Genomic DNA, 18,638 nt, shown 5'->3' on the forward strand with positions numbered 1-18,638 from the left:
AAATTTATTCAATCTAACTACTGGCTAAAATAATATTTTGAAATAAAAAATTCCCATCCCACGTCTGTTTGTTTAGCGCGTTTCACTGTAATGGACCTGTAATGAACCCCTTCACGAATATAAGGAATTCTCCAAGAATTAGAGAGAGAAAGATATATATATCTATATATATAGAGAGAGAGAGAGATAGATAGATAGATAGATAGATAGAGAGAAATAGAGAGATAGAGTTGATTCACACTGAATACCGAAGTTGGCCTCCTTCCCAACTTACGGCTGGCTACCTTTTATAGAAGAATGAATCAATTACATGATTCCGTAATAGAAACTACACAAACTTATAACAAGTTCAGCCATTTGATGACTTAAACGACAGTCACGAACCGGCATCTTTCTATTTATTTTCACTTACAACTAAACGACATGATTACAAACAGTTATATACAAAACAGCTTCACTTAAACAAAACGTTGTGTCTTGATCTTTCTACTTTGCTTATTTGAAGACTTCAGTTCAGACTTCAATTCTTATTCATGTTGGCATCGATCTGTGATCTCGTCCATCTTCCATAATTCTCAACCCGTAACATACTCTCCTCCATTAAAGCACATTATTCATAAGGTGAGGAAATTTATCACGCAATGACCAATATGGCTCCCACATTGCATCATCAACACTAGCCCCCTTCCATTGAGCTAACACATCAATTACTGCCCTGTTATGAACCTACCTCATTCTACGCTACATAATAACCTCAGGCTCAGGAGTTAATTCACCTTGCAAATCCATTAGAGGCAAGGAAGACAGTGGAGAGTGATGTTGACCCAATTATTTCTCAAGGCAAGAAATATGAAAAACTGGGTGAATAGAGCTGGTTGGTGGTAATTCCAGCTTATAAGCAACCTGTCCCACTCTTTGAACAATCTGAAAAGGTCCAAAGAAACGAGGAGAAAACTTGAAATTTCTTCTAACCACCAAAGATTGTTGCCTATAAGGCTGCAATCTCAAATAAACCCAATTCCCTACAGCAAACTCCCTTTCAGTTCTTTTCTTGTCAGCTTGAAACTCCATCCCCTCTTGAGCAATAGCTAAGTTACTCTTAAGAGTAGAAAGAATCTGATCTCAAGTCTTCAAAACCTCATCAACTGCTTGATTAGCAGTTAAACCAGGTATATAAGATTGCAACTTTGTTAGGGGTCTACCATACACCACCTCAAAAGGAGTCAACTTTGTTGAAGTGTGAGCAGTGATATTATACCACCATTCAGCCAGGGTCAACCAATCAAACCATAACCTAGACCTATCCCCATAAAAACTCCCCAAAAAATGCTCAATACACTTATTGACTACCTCAGTTTGACCATCACTCTGAGGATGGTAGGCAGATGAGTAGGAAAGTGTCACTCCTTGTAGCTTAAAGAGTTCCTTCCAAAAGGAACTAGCAAAAATTGCTCCTCTATCAGAAACAATATTTTGAGGCATGCCATGCAACTTAAACATATTGTCAAAAAATAATGCTGCCACTTTAGATGCTGTGAATGGGTGCTTCAAGGCCATAAAGTGTGCATATTTAAATAATATGTCAACAACAACCATGCTGACAGAAAACCCTCTCAAGATTGGCAAGCCTTCAATGAAATCCATGGACAAATATGTCCATTTATTTGCAGGTACAAGAAGAGGCTGTAAAAGACCAGCAGAGTATACAAGTTTCACCTTATTCCTTTGACACAAATCACACTCCCTTATATATTGTTTCACTTCACGTTTAAGGCCAGGCCAATAAAAGTCTTGCCTAGCTCGATGTAGTGACTTATGGAAACCAGAGTGTCCAACAGATGGACTAGCATGGATAAAATGCAAAATTTTCAGTTTCAATTCAGGGTTATCAGGGATATAAATTCTGCCTTTTTTAAATAACAACTCATGCTTAATAGAAAATGCAGAAGAGGAAGGAGGAGATCCTCCTTGTAATACTACCAATTGTTCATGTGCCTTCTGATATGAAGCATAAGCTTGCTTCAATTCCTCCAACCAGATTGGAGTAGGAAATGAAATAGTAGTCATTAATGTAGTGTCAATTAAGGCTTCCTTCCTTGACAAAGCATCCACTGCTTTGTTTTCAACTCCATTCTTGTACTCAATTGTGAATTCATAACCTAATAGCTTAGAAATCTACCTTTGTTGAGCATATGTTCCCACTTTCTGTTCTAAGAGGTACTTTAAACGGTGGTGATCAGTTTTAACAACAAAAGTTGCCCCCAACAAATAAGGCCTCCATTTTTTGTTTTACAGCAATAACAAGTGCCAATAGCTCTTTCTCATAGGTGGAAAGTCTCAAATTCTTACCCTTGAGAGCTTGACTCAGAAAAGCCAATGGCCTTTGATCTTGCATCAAGACAGCTCCTACTCCCACCCCACATGCATCACACTCCACCACAAATTGCTTATTAAAGTCAGGTAAGCATAAAACAGGAGGACTCGTGACTGCCTTCTTCAATTCTTCAAAGGCATCATTTGCTGCCACAGACCATTTAAAAGCATATTTTTTCAACAAAAGAGTTAAAGGTGCTGCTATTTGGCCATATCCCCAAATAAACTTTCTGTAATATCCTGTTAATCCCAAGAAACCCCTCAATGCTTTAAGAGTTTTTGGAATTGGCCAGGACACCATTGAATCCAACTTCCTTAGATTAGCTTTCACACCATCTTTTGAGATTAAATGGCCAAGGTACTCAATTTCTAAACAAGCAAAGTGACATTTTGATCTCTTTGCAAACAATTGATTAGCCTCAAGTGTCTTCAAAATAGTGATCAAATGAGTTATATGGGATGCCATATCCTTACTATAGACAAGAATGTCATAAAAAAACACTATGACAAATTGCCTAAGAAAAGGTTTAAAAACCTCATTCATCAATGCTTGAAATGTTGAATGAGCATTTGTAAGGCCAAAAGGACAAGGAACTCATAATGTCCCTCATGAGTCCTAAATGCAGTTTTTGATACAACCTCATCCCTCATTCTAATCTGGTGATAACCAGATCTCAAATCCAATTTAGAAAAAACTGTTGAACTAAAGAGTTCATCCAATAACTCATCAACAACTGGTATTAGATACTTATTATTAACAATAGCCTCATTAAGCACCCTATAATCGATGCACATTCTCCAAGAGCCATCAGACACAATCTTCTCTATTTCTGTTTTTTGAAAGTAAGGATATATGTATGGTCTGACACTCACAAGTACATCATCCTTCTTAAGATTAATATGATGATCTTGAGCTCTATGAGGAGGTAAGGTAGTAGGTTTATCAAAAACCTTTCCAAACTTCTTTAACAACTGTTGAATTTGGGGACAATAATCATTCTGATTCTTCATGACTTCCACAGCCATAAGTTGCAACCACACTCCCTTGGAACCCACCTTATAAATCATGGAAATTTCTTTATCATCTACTAAGCTAATAGCAGAAGATGTGAGCCATTTAAGACAAACTTTCCTTCCCTGATAATCAAACTGCATTTTTAGATCTGTAAAATCCTAAAGTATTGGCCCAAGAGATGAAAGCCAACTAACTCCCAATACTACATCACACCCCTCGAGAGTCAATGAAAAAAAATCAGCAACAAATCTAATTCCTTGTATTTGAATGCCAACCCCAATAGCTCTAGCACTACTATTCAAAATTTCACCATTAGCTACCCTAACCTACATAGCCTGCCCTTGTTGTACCTCTAACCCACACCTGCTCATCAGTGCAGTATTCACAAAATTGTGGGTACTGTCAGAGTCAATTAATGCCAATCCCAATAGCTCTAGCACTACTATTCAAAATTTCACCATTAGCTACCCTAACCTACATAACCTGCCCTTGTTATACCTCTAACCCACACCTGCTCATCAGTACAGTATCCACAAAATTGTGAGTACTGCCAGAGTCAATTAATATCACAACCTTCCTTTTATTAATATGCCCAACCACTCTCATGGTTTTAGTACTTGGAGACCCAACCATAGCTTGGAAAGAAATGGAAGCTATGTCTGTAGATTCAGGTTCCTCATGTATCTCTTCCACAATTAATTCTTTCTTAGTTGCATTGACACTACTTTCACCCATATCCATTCCATCTAACACATAAACTCTTGGCTTAGTGCACTTATGGCCTGGTTGCCATTTCTCATCACAAAAATTACATAAACCTTTCCTTCTTCTCTCTTGCATCTGAGACTCATTTATTTTCTGGTAAGGCAACTTAACAGTAGGTACCTTAGGGTTTCCCAAAACAGAAGCCCCCACATTCAATTGCTGAGAATCATTAGAATTACCTCTCCATGACCTATTTGTACTCCAAACATATTACTCTTGGATTTTTGCTAATCCAAATGCATCATTCAAGGAAGAAGGATTTAACATTCTAATAGGCAGTCTTACTTCATCTTTTAAGCCACTTAAAAAACAGCTTAATTTGTTTCTTTCATAAATGTCTTTAATACGATTGGAAAATAATTCAAATTCAGTCTTATAAGCAGTAACAGAATGAACATGTTTTAAGCGTGTCAATGCTTCCATAGGATCATATAGGCAGGTGAACCAAATCGAACCTGCACCGCCTGAATGAAAGATTTCAGGCTCACTTGCATCCTGAAACCACACCAAGGCATCATCATCCATGTGGAATGAAGCCAGAAAAATCATCTGACCAGGAGGTACTTGATGATACAGAAAATACTGATTTGCTCGATAAATCCAAGCTGTAGGATCTTTTCCACCAAATCTTGGAAAATCCAGTTTGATTGGCCTCATATTAGATTTGTCACCCATGTTTCTGCAATAAACATCCCCCGTACCATCATCTGTTTCACCATCTCTTGATTGATGAAAACTTTGTCCATTTCTTGCATTATGTGTATTACCTTCCAACTGAGGATTATAAAGAGGCTTTAAAAGATGCTTCAGTAATTTAGCAAACTTCTTATCCTAAGATTCCCTTTCCAACCTTGTTGTTTCTTGCTGCTGAGCCAGGACTGCAATAGCATCCTCGATCTGCTTATGTTGCCGTTCTTGCTGTTGTTGCAATTGATTCACATAATCAAGGATATGTGCATATGATCTTGTTCCCTCCGCCATCACTGACAACTGATAGCAATTGTAATGGACCCTTTCACGAATATAAGGAATTCTCCAAGAATTAGAGAGAGAAAGAGATAGAGAGAGAGAGATAGTGAGAAATAGAGAGATAGAGTTGATTCACACTGAATACCAAAGTTGGCCTCCTTCCTAACTTACGGCTACCTTTTATAGAAGAATGAATCAATTACATGAGTTAGTTATGAAAACTACACAGACTTATAACAAGTTCAGCCATTTGATGACTTAAATGACAATCACGAAACGACACCGTTCTATTTATTTTCACTTACAACTAAACGACACAATTACAAATAGTTATATACAAAACAGCTCCACTTAAACAAAACACTGCGTCTTGATCTTTCTACTTTGCTTATTCGAAGACTTCAATTCTTATTCATGCAGACTTCAATTCATACTTCATGTTGGCCTCGATCTATGATCTCGTCCATCTTCCATAATTCTCAACCCGTAACATTTCACTTGTGGTGCAATTTCATTCCGCGCTTTAACAAATGGCTTTCCTCACTCTTGGCGCCTGTGCTACAACCAATTTTAAGTTCTCTTTCTGCAGTCTGCACCGAACCCTTCCTTTTTGCCTTATTTTTCACAAAGCAATACAAATAAATAATTTCTGTATTAAATGATGTGTAATTTAGATTTGTTAAATTAGTGATGTAATATTATATATATATAATCTTTAATACAACCATATATAAGTTAGAATTAAAATAAATAAAAAGTTTAAAATTAATATTTTAATAGAATAATGATAGATTTATTGAGTTTGTTATTTGATGTTCTTGAAAATTGGCTAACTAAATTTGTAAAAGTGAATTTCCTAGTCAAATTTTGACCAAAGTTTGTTGAGACCACTACTAGTGCTCTTATATTTCAACAATGGGCCCAACTGGACTTTACCAACGTGCTTGATAGCTTCCATGGAAACAACCTTTATAGATTATGCGAAAATGTTAAATTCAGTATTTTACTATAATTAATATTAGTTATAAAAAATAATTATGATCAATATCTTTTCTCAAATAATTTATAATAAAAATATTATTTTTTATATTTATATAAATATATTGTGTATATATATATATATACAATTTGTTAAAAACTTGAAGTCAATTATTAATAGATTGACTTGGCCTCTTAGGTCAACTTTTATATAGGAAGTCAAGACAATACAATAGTCATATTTAAGTAATGTGAGACTTATGAATTCAAAATAGAACTCTAATGAGTTTATATTTTTTTTTAATGTATAAATTTCAATTTATAATTTAAATTATATTATAAGTTGAGATTTTAGACCCGATGTGTCATTGGATTGAGTAGGGGGCGGGGCAGGGGTGGGGAGGTGATGCCCCTGCCTCGCACCATGCGGGTAGCACCCCTACTTTTAGATGACTAAGTTACATTTTAAATTGTAAGTTGAGATAAAAAATTGAAAGTTAATAAAATATTGTTAGAATTTATTTTTTAATATTATTATTGTTTTTAAATTTGAAAAAAATTAAATTGTTTATTACATTTTGTGTAGAAGTTTGTAAAAATTGTAATGATGAGATGAGATGAAACACTTTCACTATCCAAACGGAGCCAAATACTCTATTTGGAAACACAACTATTTTAAAACATTCTCAGCTTATTTCATTATTATTTACAGATAATTTACTATTATTTAATACTATTTATAGATGATCTGAAATACCCTTAATATCTAAATAGAGCCTAACTTTTATTAATGGAAGAGACAAAAATTTTTTCTTCTTTTTTATGAATTAATTCACGTCCAAACACGAGAAGAGGGAGTGCTACATTTTTTTGGGGCCATTATAATGTAAATTTACATATAGCTTGAGAACTAAAGGAATTTGTAAAATCTTATTAGGTGCAAATGCGTCCACTGATGAGTACATGGCTCTACCACTTACCTTGTCACATATATATATATATAAATAATGATTGATATTATCATAATGTATGAATTTTGTGGGTTTTTTTTATGAATGCAATGTAAATTTAACCTAATACTTTTTTTCTTAATAAATTAAACGAGGCGAGTACGAAAGATTGACACTCTGATCTTCGATATAGTGGATAATTCAAACAAATGTGAATATCCACATGCACTCTAAAACAAGAAAAAAAAATAAGAACATTAATAATGAAAAGTCTTCAACCATAAAATTAAACCCATATACTAATCGGTATCTATTTTGTTACATCACTATTGTAAATCAAGCTCATTAACATCTTATCCCTATCTTTGTTTATTTATTTATTTATTTTTTAAGCTAAGCTTCATGCATATTTTTGAGGTGTCCATGTCACCACAATGGGTGAAGTGACTTGGTGCTTCCCATCTGTCCACGTCAGATGACCAAACTCGCTCATGGCCTTCTTCCCACCACGTGGCAATCCCACATTCTTGACCCGAATCCGCACCGTATAGCTATGCTTTTGATCCTTGTGCATGAACACCATCTTCTTATGATCAACCGTCACGATGACGTCTTTTGGGCTGGAGATTTTAACGCGGTACGTGGATGCACCATCGCTAACATGCGTAACTACTCTCTTAACCAAAATCTCCGATTTGGATGGTGCTGATTCATTGAAAAAGACTAATATTGCCGGATAATTCAGGTCCCACAAGGTATGTTTCTGGGTCCCATTGCAAGTCACTGATCTCGTCGTGATTACCTTAATTTCATCACTACTGTAATCCGAAGCACAAAGAAAATCCAAATAATCATCCACCGTAAGATCATAGACCAAGCCTGGATCAACAGCTTTCTCTGGATCCACGTGTCCAGCTCCCATTTCAAACACATCGGACGCGTTGAAATCTTTCTCATCCAGCAAAGCTTTGCCATCGTGATCGTACGTGTAAGCCGTGGTCATCAACGATGATTTGATCATCGCAGGGGACCAATCGGGATGGGCCCCTTTCAACAAAGCAACCACGCCCGACACGTGTGGGCAAGACATGGAGGTGCCGGAGATTATGTTAAATGAGAGACGCCTCAAGTCGGAGGGTAATTCAGTAGGGGGTATGCCATCTGGCCATGCTGCTAGTATGTTGACACCTGGAGCGACGACATCGGGTTTTAACACGTGGGGAGAGATTGAGTTGGGCCCACGGGAAGAGAAGAATGCAATTGTAGGTGCTGGTTTCACTCCCACCAGTGTGGTCCCATTGAAACGCAGAGTGGCGCGTGGGTTTGGAGAAGACTCGATGTATTTCAACACGATAGTGCGGTCTGATTCACTGATTGCGAGACCAGGATGTATATATGCATCTGCAATTGTACCCTGTCCAAATTTCTCCACGTTGGCGACGACAACACCGACCCCACCAGCCTCTTGAACCACCACTGATGCTACGACACGTGACACTTCCCCACGATCACACACCACGATTTTGCCACGTACCACATTCGGATCTAACGTATTGGGATAGCAATATTCACTACCGATTCCGATTCCGATTCGCCCCAATGTGGACGCATTGCCCGCGTAAATCAACGGCACATACTTCGCCTCCGGCGGCACTCGACTTTGGAAGAGCGACGATCCGGTAATGACGCGACCATCTTCGAGCACTAATTCCGCAAGGAATTTTCTATCAATGGTGCTCGCACCGACGGTGGTGATCCAAGGTGCCGTGTTCGTCACGCTCATATAATTGGGACCTGAATTGCCGGCGGCAGCTGAGAAGATAATTCCTTTCTCTATTGCTCCGAAAGATCCTATCGCAATTACGTCTTCATGGTACGGCATGGGTTCCCCGCCTAAGGAGGATGATATAATGTCAACACCGTCTTCTACGGCAGCATCGATGCCGGCGAGAACATCTGAAGTTACACACCCTTGCATACCACAGACCTTGTATACGGCGATTCTTGCTTTCGGCGCAACACCGATTGCGACCCCATCAGCGAAACCGAGGAAGGATGCGTTATTGACATGTCTTCCAGCAGCAGTGGATGCAGTATGTGTTCCATGGCCGACTGTGTCTCTGGCAGACTCGATGAGCTCTTTAGTCTCTTCCACTTCGTCGCCGTAGTGGGCTAAGTATCCGTCAGCGAAGTATCGTGCGCCAATCAACTTTCTGTTGCAAAGCGTCTTGGGGAATTTCTCACCACCAATGCATTTACCTCTCCAGTGAGAAGGTATGGGCCCGAGGTCTTTGTCGTTAAAGCTCAGACGTTCGGGCCAAACACCAGTGTCGATCATCCCGATGATGACATGGGAACCCGAATCGGACTCCCTGATAATGTCATTTGTGCTGGCGCCGGTATCCTCGTCCTTTAGGCCCAAGAACTGAGGTGTACGTGTCGTTTGGATTGGGATAAGCCGGTCCGGAAACACGGCGAGTATTTCCGGGAGGTCTGTGAGCTTCTCAGCTTGTTGAGGAGAGAGTCTTGCTGAGAAGCCATGAAAGACGGAATTGTACACGTGGAGAAGGTCATGGCCAGTATCTTGTGTTTGAGCAGAATCATGAGTACTAGAACCGAGGCTATTTATAAGGGTAGATTTGTACCAGGCTTTGACATTGGAGAAGCGTGAGGGTTTAAGGTCATTTTGGACACGGACAATGAAAGTTCTAGCGTTTGGGACATCTGTTTTGCAAGGAACAAAGGATGCTGAGAGCAGCAGAGTGAACAGAAAAGGCCAAATACCACCCATTAATTATGCAGGTCAAGAACAGGGGACGTTTATAAATCAGCTAGCTAGCAATTAAAGATCAAGTGAATATGCATGGGAGTACTGATCTAACGTAAGAGTGTGGCTGTTATATATATAGCGATAAAGGCTATCGATTATAAAAGTTTAAAAAAGAGACAAATTAAAAGAAAATGGATCTGTTAGAAGAGGGGAGGGGGGGAGAATTCCATGTTTCAAACTTGATCTGCTGCGATGCGAACGTATACATGATGATGATGATGATGATGATGGAACCACTTATAACCAGTGAGAAGCGGATCATCATCCAAGCTGGGAAAAGACAGCATGAGACGCAGGCTGCTGCATGTACTGGAGATAATATTCGATCCTTATAATTAATAATTTATATATATGCGTTACCAAATTGGCAAGTTTGATTGGCAATAATATAACTTCCCTTCCATTTTGTGCATAAAACCCAGTGGTTGATATGTATTTGGATGTGATTCTTTGACGTTCATGAGTTGGTAAAGCATAAAACGATGGATGTCAAAAGTAGTAGAAGATAGCTAGAGAGGTTGATTTGTTTCTTATTTTCCAATTTCAGCAGTCATTTATATATTTCAAGCAATTATGTTTTCTCCAAATTGGATCATGCATGTGCTGAAGTAACGTGCCCTAATTAGCTAGGCGCATGAAACACGTACGTACGTACGCATTATCATTATAAGAAATTTTTTTTTTTAAAATATATCTATTTTTATCATAAAAATTATTATTCTCGTCATAAATAATTTATTACAAAATGTTTGTTTTTCTTATAATACATGCATGCATGTATACGATTGAAGGGAATCTCCATCATGTCCTTTTTGTAGAGGTTGCTAACTTGCTATACATGTATACTTTCTTTATCGGGATCGATATGATAAGATTTGTTCACATAATGATGTTAAAAAAAGAAGGCCTAGAATTAAAAAAATATAAATAAATAAAACAACTTCGATCTCCAAGTATTAATAATTGAAAAGCGTGTGGGTCTCTCTGAAATTAAAATTTATTTTATTTGGATTGGTTTCTTAATGAGAAACTTTTATATTTAAGGTGGTGATCTTTGATGAATACCATATCATTTATTACAGCATGCAATGCCATTAAAAATTTTAACAGTTCTTCACCTTCTTAAACATGGCATTATGCAATATGAAAAGAAGAATTGAAGACTTTGAGAAAATCACTACCAACCTCGTGCCAATATGTCAAAAATTCATGTTTTAATTGGTTCCTATAAGGGTCTCTTTTCAGAAATTTTCTTCCCAAACACTACTCAATTAACACAAAATACTTTCAATTTCAAATTTTTAACTTTTTCATCTAATAATTACCTAATCATTATAACTTTTCTAAATTTTTAAACAAAACACAAAAAATAATACTATATTTTCAAATTTTAGAACAAAAATTATATTAAAAAATTATATTCAATCAATTTTTTAATTTTATAATATTTTTCTTAAACTTTTTATCTCTCATTTTCCAAAATCCAAGCAATTTTACTACCATTCACATCACAGATATACTGAGATATTGATCAAAGTATCCAAACAAGCCCTTAATGTTTAAAGAACTCTTAAATCCTAATTACTTAATGTTTTTCAAACTAGTTTTAAAACCAAACTAATCATTCATAATTAATCAAATTCAGCATTTATCAGACTAAGAATTTTCTAAAATCTAAGTACCAACATATATATATATATATATATATATATGTGTGTGTGTGTGTGTGTGAGAGAGAGAGATAAAATCTAGACCCTTTAATTTGAAATAATAGCTAGCATTTAAGAAACTCTAACTATAATAATCTATTTAAGAAACTCCAACAAAAATAATCTATTTAACCTTGAGGAATCATCTTTTGATTTGACTATAATATAGCCGTACGTGAATATCACAACGTACCTATTTTACTTTGGTTCGAAGAAGAAAGCTGATCAAAAGTAAACAAAAGTCACGCATACATAGAATTAAATGTGATAAATTAAATTCTTATATTAAATTTTTGTTTGAGTTTTATGACATAACTTTTGAGAGATTTAAATGGTATATTCTATAATATTTATTGTTGTCAGTAATTTTTTCAAATAGTACTAAATACTCAATAAATAGTACCATTACAAGATAAATGAGTATTTTTTACGGATTATTTGCGATAATAAATAACTATTTACAACAAAAACAGACTCATTCTGATAAGAAATAATTATTTTCTTATAAAATAACTGACTACAAATAAATAATTTCTTGTAGTAGTGAGTATACAACCCACGCTTTGTATTTTTTTTCCCAATTCAAGCCAGCCTATAACTCACATAAAACTTCCAAGAGAATCTAATTCCAAATATTTTAAATTCCTATATATATATATATATATATATATATAAGAAAACTTAATCCAATTACAATGCTCGATCTCAAGCTTATTATAAGGTAATTAAACGTTTAATTTAATAGAGAAGGATCATGAAGTGAGTGAATTTAATATCAAACGAGTATGACTCTTTTAATTTAAAGCTACCAATTGACAACTGTGAAACTTGGCTATTATTCCAAATGTGTGATTGTTTTTGTGTGAAAGTTAAAAAGATACTAACATTGTTGGTAGTGATCAGTAGGTTTCTTGGCCAAGTCATGATATGTATATACAATATGAAACCTCATGACCAAGACGCTATTATATGCATGACAGAGAGATTTGCCATAAAGCAATATAAAACCTGACCAAGACGTACGCTAGCTAGCTATATATGATCATGCATGAGCTAGCTGTCTTTAGTGATTTTAAAGTGATCACTTCTAATTTTTATTAAATGCTTAATAAATATTTTTAATAATTTCTTAATGTAATGTTCGGGAGTCTAATTTTACGTACTAAACCATGTTATTGTTTATTATCCGTCAATGATCAAACTCATATATAGCATGCCATGGCACTTCGCCATTATTAATATGGCATTGTGGCGGAGACTATATATAGACTATATAATGAATACAACACTTAATTAATGCATGAGGGTTAAATACGAAGTTAAGTAACGTATGAAGTACCGCGCGATTGACTTGTAGTTCAATTGGTATATATATTATTTATGTTGTAGAATTTTTTTTTTTTTTAAAAGTGATATGTACGTGTTGTAGAATGATATAAAATATTAAAAAAAATTAATAGAGTAATGCTAGATACAGTCATGAGTTGTGCAAATACCGCACACTACTTTTGAAAATGAACGAGATTCACTATTAAAAATTTAATTTTTTCATGTGAATTTCATATTTATTATTTTTTTAAAATAATACGTTTGAGCATTCTATAATTACAAATATCATTTATTTAATTAATATATTATCGTAAGATTGTAACTGCCGATTGGCAAATTAAAATTAAAAAAAAAAAAAAAGCAAAAAAAGAAAAAGAAAAAGAGAGGTGACATATGAAGTTTTGGAGGCCTCAAGCTCATGGACTCAATCATACCAGGTCTGGGGCCGAGTTTTGGAATTACCAGGCTGGTCCAGTACTTATGTTTAGGATCAGGGCCATAGCCCATTTGCCTGTCCTGTCCTGAAGGCTGAAAGGCTGAAACAGACAGTTCCGGTTATAACGTGAATATAAATATTTCTTTATTTATTCTACGCTCTCTTTCTTCGAAAACCGATCGTGTTAATTTACCTACTTTTTAATATTTCCTCTCATTTCTGTATTGAAATGGCGGAGCGGCAAGCGCTGGATCAGCAGCACCAGATTGATCCACAGCTGCAATCCTCGCCACCTCCAAGGGACGACATGAATGCTTGCGTCACAGCACTAGAAGCTGCTTTGCTTCCATGCTTGCCTGCGCGAGAGCTTCAAGCTATTGACCGTTCTCCACACCCTTCTCATCAGAGTTAGTGAACCAATTTCCTCACTCGTCTTATTCCAGTTCATAGAAGCTCTGAAAAGAATCCATTTTATTACTTCCTTTGCGTGTCTTATTTTTGTTAGGTATTCTTCTTTTTGGGTTTGATAAACTAGGAATATTTTTCTTCTTTAGTTCATTCTTGGGGTCAAGCATAAATTAGCTGAAGGAGTAGCTTTAAATTTAATTATGATGGGTTTTTGTTCCTTCCTAGAAGACTGCAGTGGGCGTGTTCTGCTTTATTTAGAAGAGCTCTGAGGTACAATTTCCACGAAACCGCAATTTTTATAAGCAAGATTCTATAATTATTAATTTATTGTAGCTTGGTGGACGTCAAGGAATCGCATGATGCTTGTAGTGTTATATTAAGTCCTGGGAATCTAGGTGAGGTAGCAGTGTAAATACATGTTTTGTTTCAAAACAGCACTGCTGCCTTAACCCACAAGGTGTAAGATTATGCGGAAAATTTCTTAAGATGACGCCGAGAAATTTTCTGTAAAGCCAAATCATTACAGCCTACTTAGAGGTCGATGTCTCGAAAACTTAAAAATTTTATGGGAATAATTAAATATCCATAGAGATATAAGGGAAGTAGGAGATCTATTAAAAAACACACTGGAAAACATAATTGTTGGTTTATTTTTTTGAGCTAGATCTATTGAGTTAGGTTTTTCCAAAATAGTATGTCTGGTAAAACTATGTGAGGGAGGAGCACAGAATGCTGTCGTTAGGGTCAAAGGAATGATACTGCCGAACTGATTGAAGGGTTGGAAAAATAGAATTTGAGGAAGAAGATTATGTTTCAACTTTATTCTAGAAGATAAAGTAGAAGTGTGAGCCTGCAAAACTGGAATGGTCTCCAGTTTGGGTACAATTTAAGAATTATAAGTCTGTAGATGGATACCAATTTAGGGTGTTTTTCTTGGCTAGAAATGATTGTTAATAAAATTGAATTATAAATACCTTTATGAGGTACCAATAAAAGCTCAACAGAACATTTCCATTCTTACAATCAATTTTCTTTTAATCCATTGCTTTGCTAAAGCCTCTTAGGGTTATTCCTGGCAGCTAATGTTCAAGAAGTTTTTTAAGCCATTTAGCGTATGATTGTGGTGCATTTATCTGTGGTTCAAAATGTCCAAGGAGGTGTAACATTTTCATCTGTTTTTGGGTAAGTTTTACTGTCTCTAACACAGTATATTTCGTACTTGGAAGAATAATAAAGCTCAAGTGATTATTTTGGAGTTTAACTGAGACTTTTTTAGAAGGAAAGTGCACTGTTAGAAGTTGCGGTTTAGTATAATTACAAGATCTCTCTCTCTCTCTCTCTCAAGTGGTTAATGGTCGTGGTTCTTTAAAGAGGTTAACAATGATAGTTCACTTGAGTGGCTCTTAAAAATTAGTTGAGAAGTGTTTTAGTAAGTTGGCATTGGGCTCGAGGGAGTAGAATATTCAGTGTGCCCGAAAAGCTTGTTTCTGGGAAAGGTTTTGGCATCTCACAGGGAGGAACCTGTGAAAAGTTTGGGTAGAGCCTCTGATAAGGTTTAATTCCTTTGATGGAGGATATGATGATAATTAGAGTAATTATGCAGGGGCTTGCTTATGCTCAAGTCTTGTACTTATTTCCTTCCACTTAAGATAATTTGTCCTGGAAGTATAGAGTGTCGTTGATGGTGCTTTAGCTTGCTCTCATGAAGCAGATATCCCCCATCGGGGAAGATGGTTGTAAATCCCTGCCACACTGGAAATTAACAGTCCATTAGTAATTTACTTTGCTTAAACCCCACCTCCCCCAAGAAAAAAAATTCATTGGCAGCCATCTCTGAGTTTGTGTGATAGTGGAGTAATAAAGAACCGGCATAAAGATTACCTCTAAGCCTGTTCATCCGGGTTCCAACCCGGGAACCCGGGTATACCCGGCCCGGGACCCGGGTTTCAAACCCGGGCCGGAACCCGGACCGGGTTTATCCGGGTTAGACCCGGGCCGGAACCCGGATAAATCCGGGTTTTTCGAAACCCGGATTCCGGATTCCGGGTTGAACCCGGATTTTTTTTTTTTTTTCACAAATACATGTAAAATAAAAACACATACATTACTTTAATTAAACTCTAATACATAAAAATCAGAAACAGCATATGTGTGTGTCCATATCAAAGCCCTTGGCCATCCATAGCCCATAAATACACAAAACTAATCACGATATTCTTTTACTTTCTACCAAAATTGCTGAATCTCATTGACAGGAAACAGCATATGTGTGTGTCCTAATGCCAGCAGCATTTCTCATTGTCCATTTTGCCCGAAGTCTCTTCCTTACTCCAACCACCCTCCTGAGAGAGCTGAGCCTTCTTTGCATTTAAAGCCTGACTGATTTCATCCCATGCATCTATTTCTCCATTTCCTGCAAAGATACAAACCAAAATGAGAGCTTTCCGTGCAAGTACCTAAATGGTATGATAAAAACCTACAGGAGGTGCCCAGAGCAAGGGTAGGGGTTCAGCCAGGGGTCTCTTTGTAACAATCTACTAAAAATAGAACACAAACTACAATGAAGATTGATGACTGAAAACATATGATATAGTGAAAGTTTCTAAAAATGTGATCAATCATTCATAAAGGACTTTGCAGAAGACCTTGAGCATGAACTGACAGATAAATGAAGAAGACTTGCATGTGTAGTACTATTGATTGGTCAAAATTTACCTATCAATTTACATGCTGCACAGTCAATAAAAATAATACTAGACTTAGGTGGTGTTTCCAAGTCATAGGCTTAGTGCCATTTGGGGGGAAGTCTTTATAATTAGTAACGCATGCTTGATGCTTGGGCCGGGTATACCCGGGTTGGAACCCGGATGAACAGGCTTATAATATGGAGGAATGTGTGTCCAGTACAGTGGGTAAAATTCGATGGATGCCCATGGTCGTGTTGAGCACACAGCTATGCCCTATTGGCATTGAAGGTACATTTTTTGCACTACTGAATACTGATGTGCAATGCAGACATGTAAACCCAAAGAGGATTCAGTTGCAATGTATTGAAAATTAATGGACATTTATAGTATCTGTTCTATCTTCAACCCTCCAAAACAACCCCACGCATTGTGGGCACCTCCACGTTCCTATACTTGGTATAGGAGATTTGCTTACATCCAAATACACATCCAAAAATATAGCTTCGGACCTTCGGTTGTTCACAAGCTATTAACAACTATATAAACAATGCAACATAATCATAGTTACACAAGTTAGAACAACCAAACCCAACAAATAAAATCAAGTTGGATATTCCCCTAACAATTAAAACCAAACCCAGTACTCTACTCAACCAAGTGATTACCCCATCCATTCCTCACGCACAGAATCATAGTTACAGAGAGAGAGAGAGAGAGAGAGAGAGAGAGAGTACCCAAACAAGCGGGACCGAGATGCAGCGACCGAGAGAGAGAGGGAAAGGTCGACAGTGACCGAGATGCAGCGACCGAGATGCGGCGAGGACGAGCGGCGGACGGTCACGGGGTCACGGCTCACGGGGTCATGGGCTCAAGGGGCTTAGGGTTTTCGCAGCGTAACGAGAGAGCGAGCGAGCGAGAGAGACGCGGGAGGGGGGGGGGGGAAGAAGATGAATATAACGGGTATCGTTTTGATACCGGTTTTTATAAAAAAAATAAAGATCCGGGTACCGGGTTTCAAACCCGTATCCGGACCGGGTTGGTCCGGGTTTTCAAACCCGGGTTTCGGCCCGAGTTTGATCCGGGTCGAAACCCGGAACCGGAACCCGGTTTTCCGGGTTCCGGACCGGGCCGGGAAAAAACCCGGCCCGGATGAACAGTCCTAATTACCTCTCTTGCATGTCTCGCAATGCAAGTGATCGTGGAAATAATGTACAATGAAATTACATAAAGCCTTTAGCGTTTCTAATTTCTCTATGAAGAACTTCCCTTTATTCTTAATTTTATCCTTCTGATTTCTGAGTTCTTGAGGTGTTTCCACTTTCTTTCTTTTTATTCCCCATTTTGCTTTGGAAAAACTTCACTGGACTCCGTAGGTAGCTCAAATCTGTGGGTAACAAATGCATTTGAAAGCTTTTCTCATATTTAAAGGTTCATTAGGACTTCACTTTTAGCTCATAATGACAGGTGTTAATTTTGTTACTGACAGTTGATGTGGAAAGGCATGCCAGAGATTTTATGGAGGCTGCCAAGAAGCTTCAGCTATATTTTATTGGCCTCCAACGTGAAGATAAACCAACAAAGGCTGAAACACTAGGAAAGGTAACCCAAAGTACATCTCCAGTTGGTATATAGTATATCCTATAGACATTCTCCTGGAATTCACAAGTCAATTGTGTCTTCATCGTTGCGTGTGCTTTCGACAGGAGATTGCCGTGATGGAGGAAGAATTAAAGATAAAGAGTGAGCTTATCAAGAAGCAGGAGAGGCTGATCCAAGGGTGGAGAAAAGAGTTGAGAGACCAGTTGCACAAACACAACACTGAGTTGGAGAGAGTCTAGTGTATGTCACGTAAGCAATAAGCTTGTTATTTTCCACAATTGGGGGCATACTCTCTTACCGTAACTTTATGCTAATGGCATTTTTTTTAACCATGCAATGCTTTTGTAGCTTGTAAGATGTGTACCAAAAATATTTATTGAATCCATAGCTACAAATTCCAAGTTTTGCATGGTGCCAAGAATGATTTGGTGAGAGATTGCAAATTGAAACATTAAGCAAGATGGAACGGAAGTGGTTTTCCGCAAATGGACACGAAACAAACTGTAATCTGAACGGGAAAATGCCGAGGCGTTACGAGCAGACAAGGCCTGTAAATTGCAATGTCTTGCAAATCAAGAGCTAGTCAAAAC

At 37.1% G+C, this 18,638-nt stretch overlaps 2 protein-coding genes across 2 annotated transcripts; one reads left to right on the forward strand and one right to left on the reverse strand.

Annotated features, from left to right (window-relative positions):
* Nucleotides 1-7,307: 7,307 nt before the first annotated feature.
* On the reverse strand, nucleotides 7,308-9,983 carry LOC108986847 (subtilisin-like protease SBT1.5). Its single transcript, XM_018959624.2, has one exon. The coding sequence runs from the start codon at nucleotides 9,839-9,841 to the stop codon at nucleotides 7,451-7,453; it is 2,391 nt and encodes a 796-aa protein (XP_018815169.1). The 5' UTR covers nucleotides 9,842-9,983; the 3' UTR covers nucleotides 7,308-7,450.
* A 3,537-nt stretch (nucleotides 9,984-13,520) lies between these two features.
* On the forward strand, nucleotides 13,521-18,469 carry LOC108986875 (mediator of RNA polymerase II transcription subunit 28-like). Its single transcript, XM_018959672.2, has 3 exons — nucleotides 13,521-13,761; nucleotides 17,936-18,048; nucleotides 18,153-18,469. The coding sequence occupies exons 1-3, from the start codon at nucleotides 13,584-13,586 to the stop codon at nucleotides 18,285-18,287; spliced, it is 426 nt and encodes a 141-aa protein (XP_018815217.1). The 5' UTR covers nucleotides 13,521-13,583; the 3' UTR covers nucleotides 18,288-18,469.
* Nucleotides 18,470-18,638: the final 169 nt, after the last annotated feature.

The sequence above is a fragment of the Juglans regia genome, chromosome 11 (genome assembly GCF_001411555.2).
Source record: "Juglans regia cultivar Chandler chromosome 11, Walnut 2.0, whole genome shotgun sequence".
Classification (NCBI taxonomy): Eukaryota; Viridiplantae; Streptophyta; class Magnoliopsida; order Fagales; family Juglandaceae; genus Juglans; species Juglans regia.

Excerpts from the sequence above, each read along its gene's own strand:
- LOC108986847 (XM_018959624.2), bottom strand. The coding sequence starts at position 9,841 with ATGGGTGGTATTTGGCCTTTTCTGTTCACTCTGCTGCTCTCAGCATCC.
- LOC108986875 (XM_018959672.2), top strand. The coding sequence starts at position 13,584 with ATGGCGGAGCGGCAAGCGCTGGATCAGCAGCACCAGATTGATCCACAG. Across the intron at positions 13,762-17,935 it reads TCCACACCCTTCTCATCAGA|TTGATGTGGAAAGGCATGCC; the intron begins GTTAGTGAACCA and ends TGTTACTGACAG. Across the intron at positions 18,049-18,152 it reads AGGCTGAAACACTAGGAAAG|GAGATTGCCGTGATGGAGGA; the intron begins GTAACCCAAAGT and ends TGCTTTCGACAG.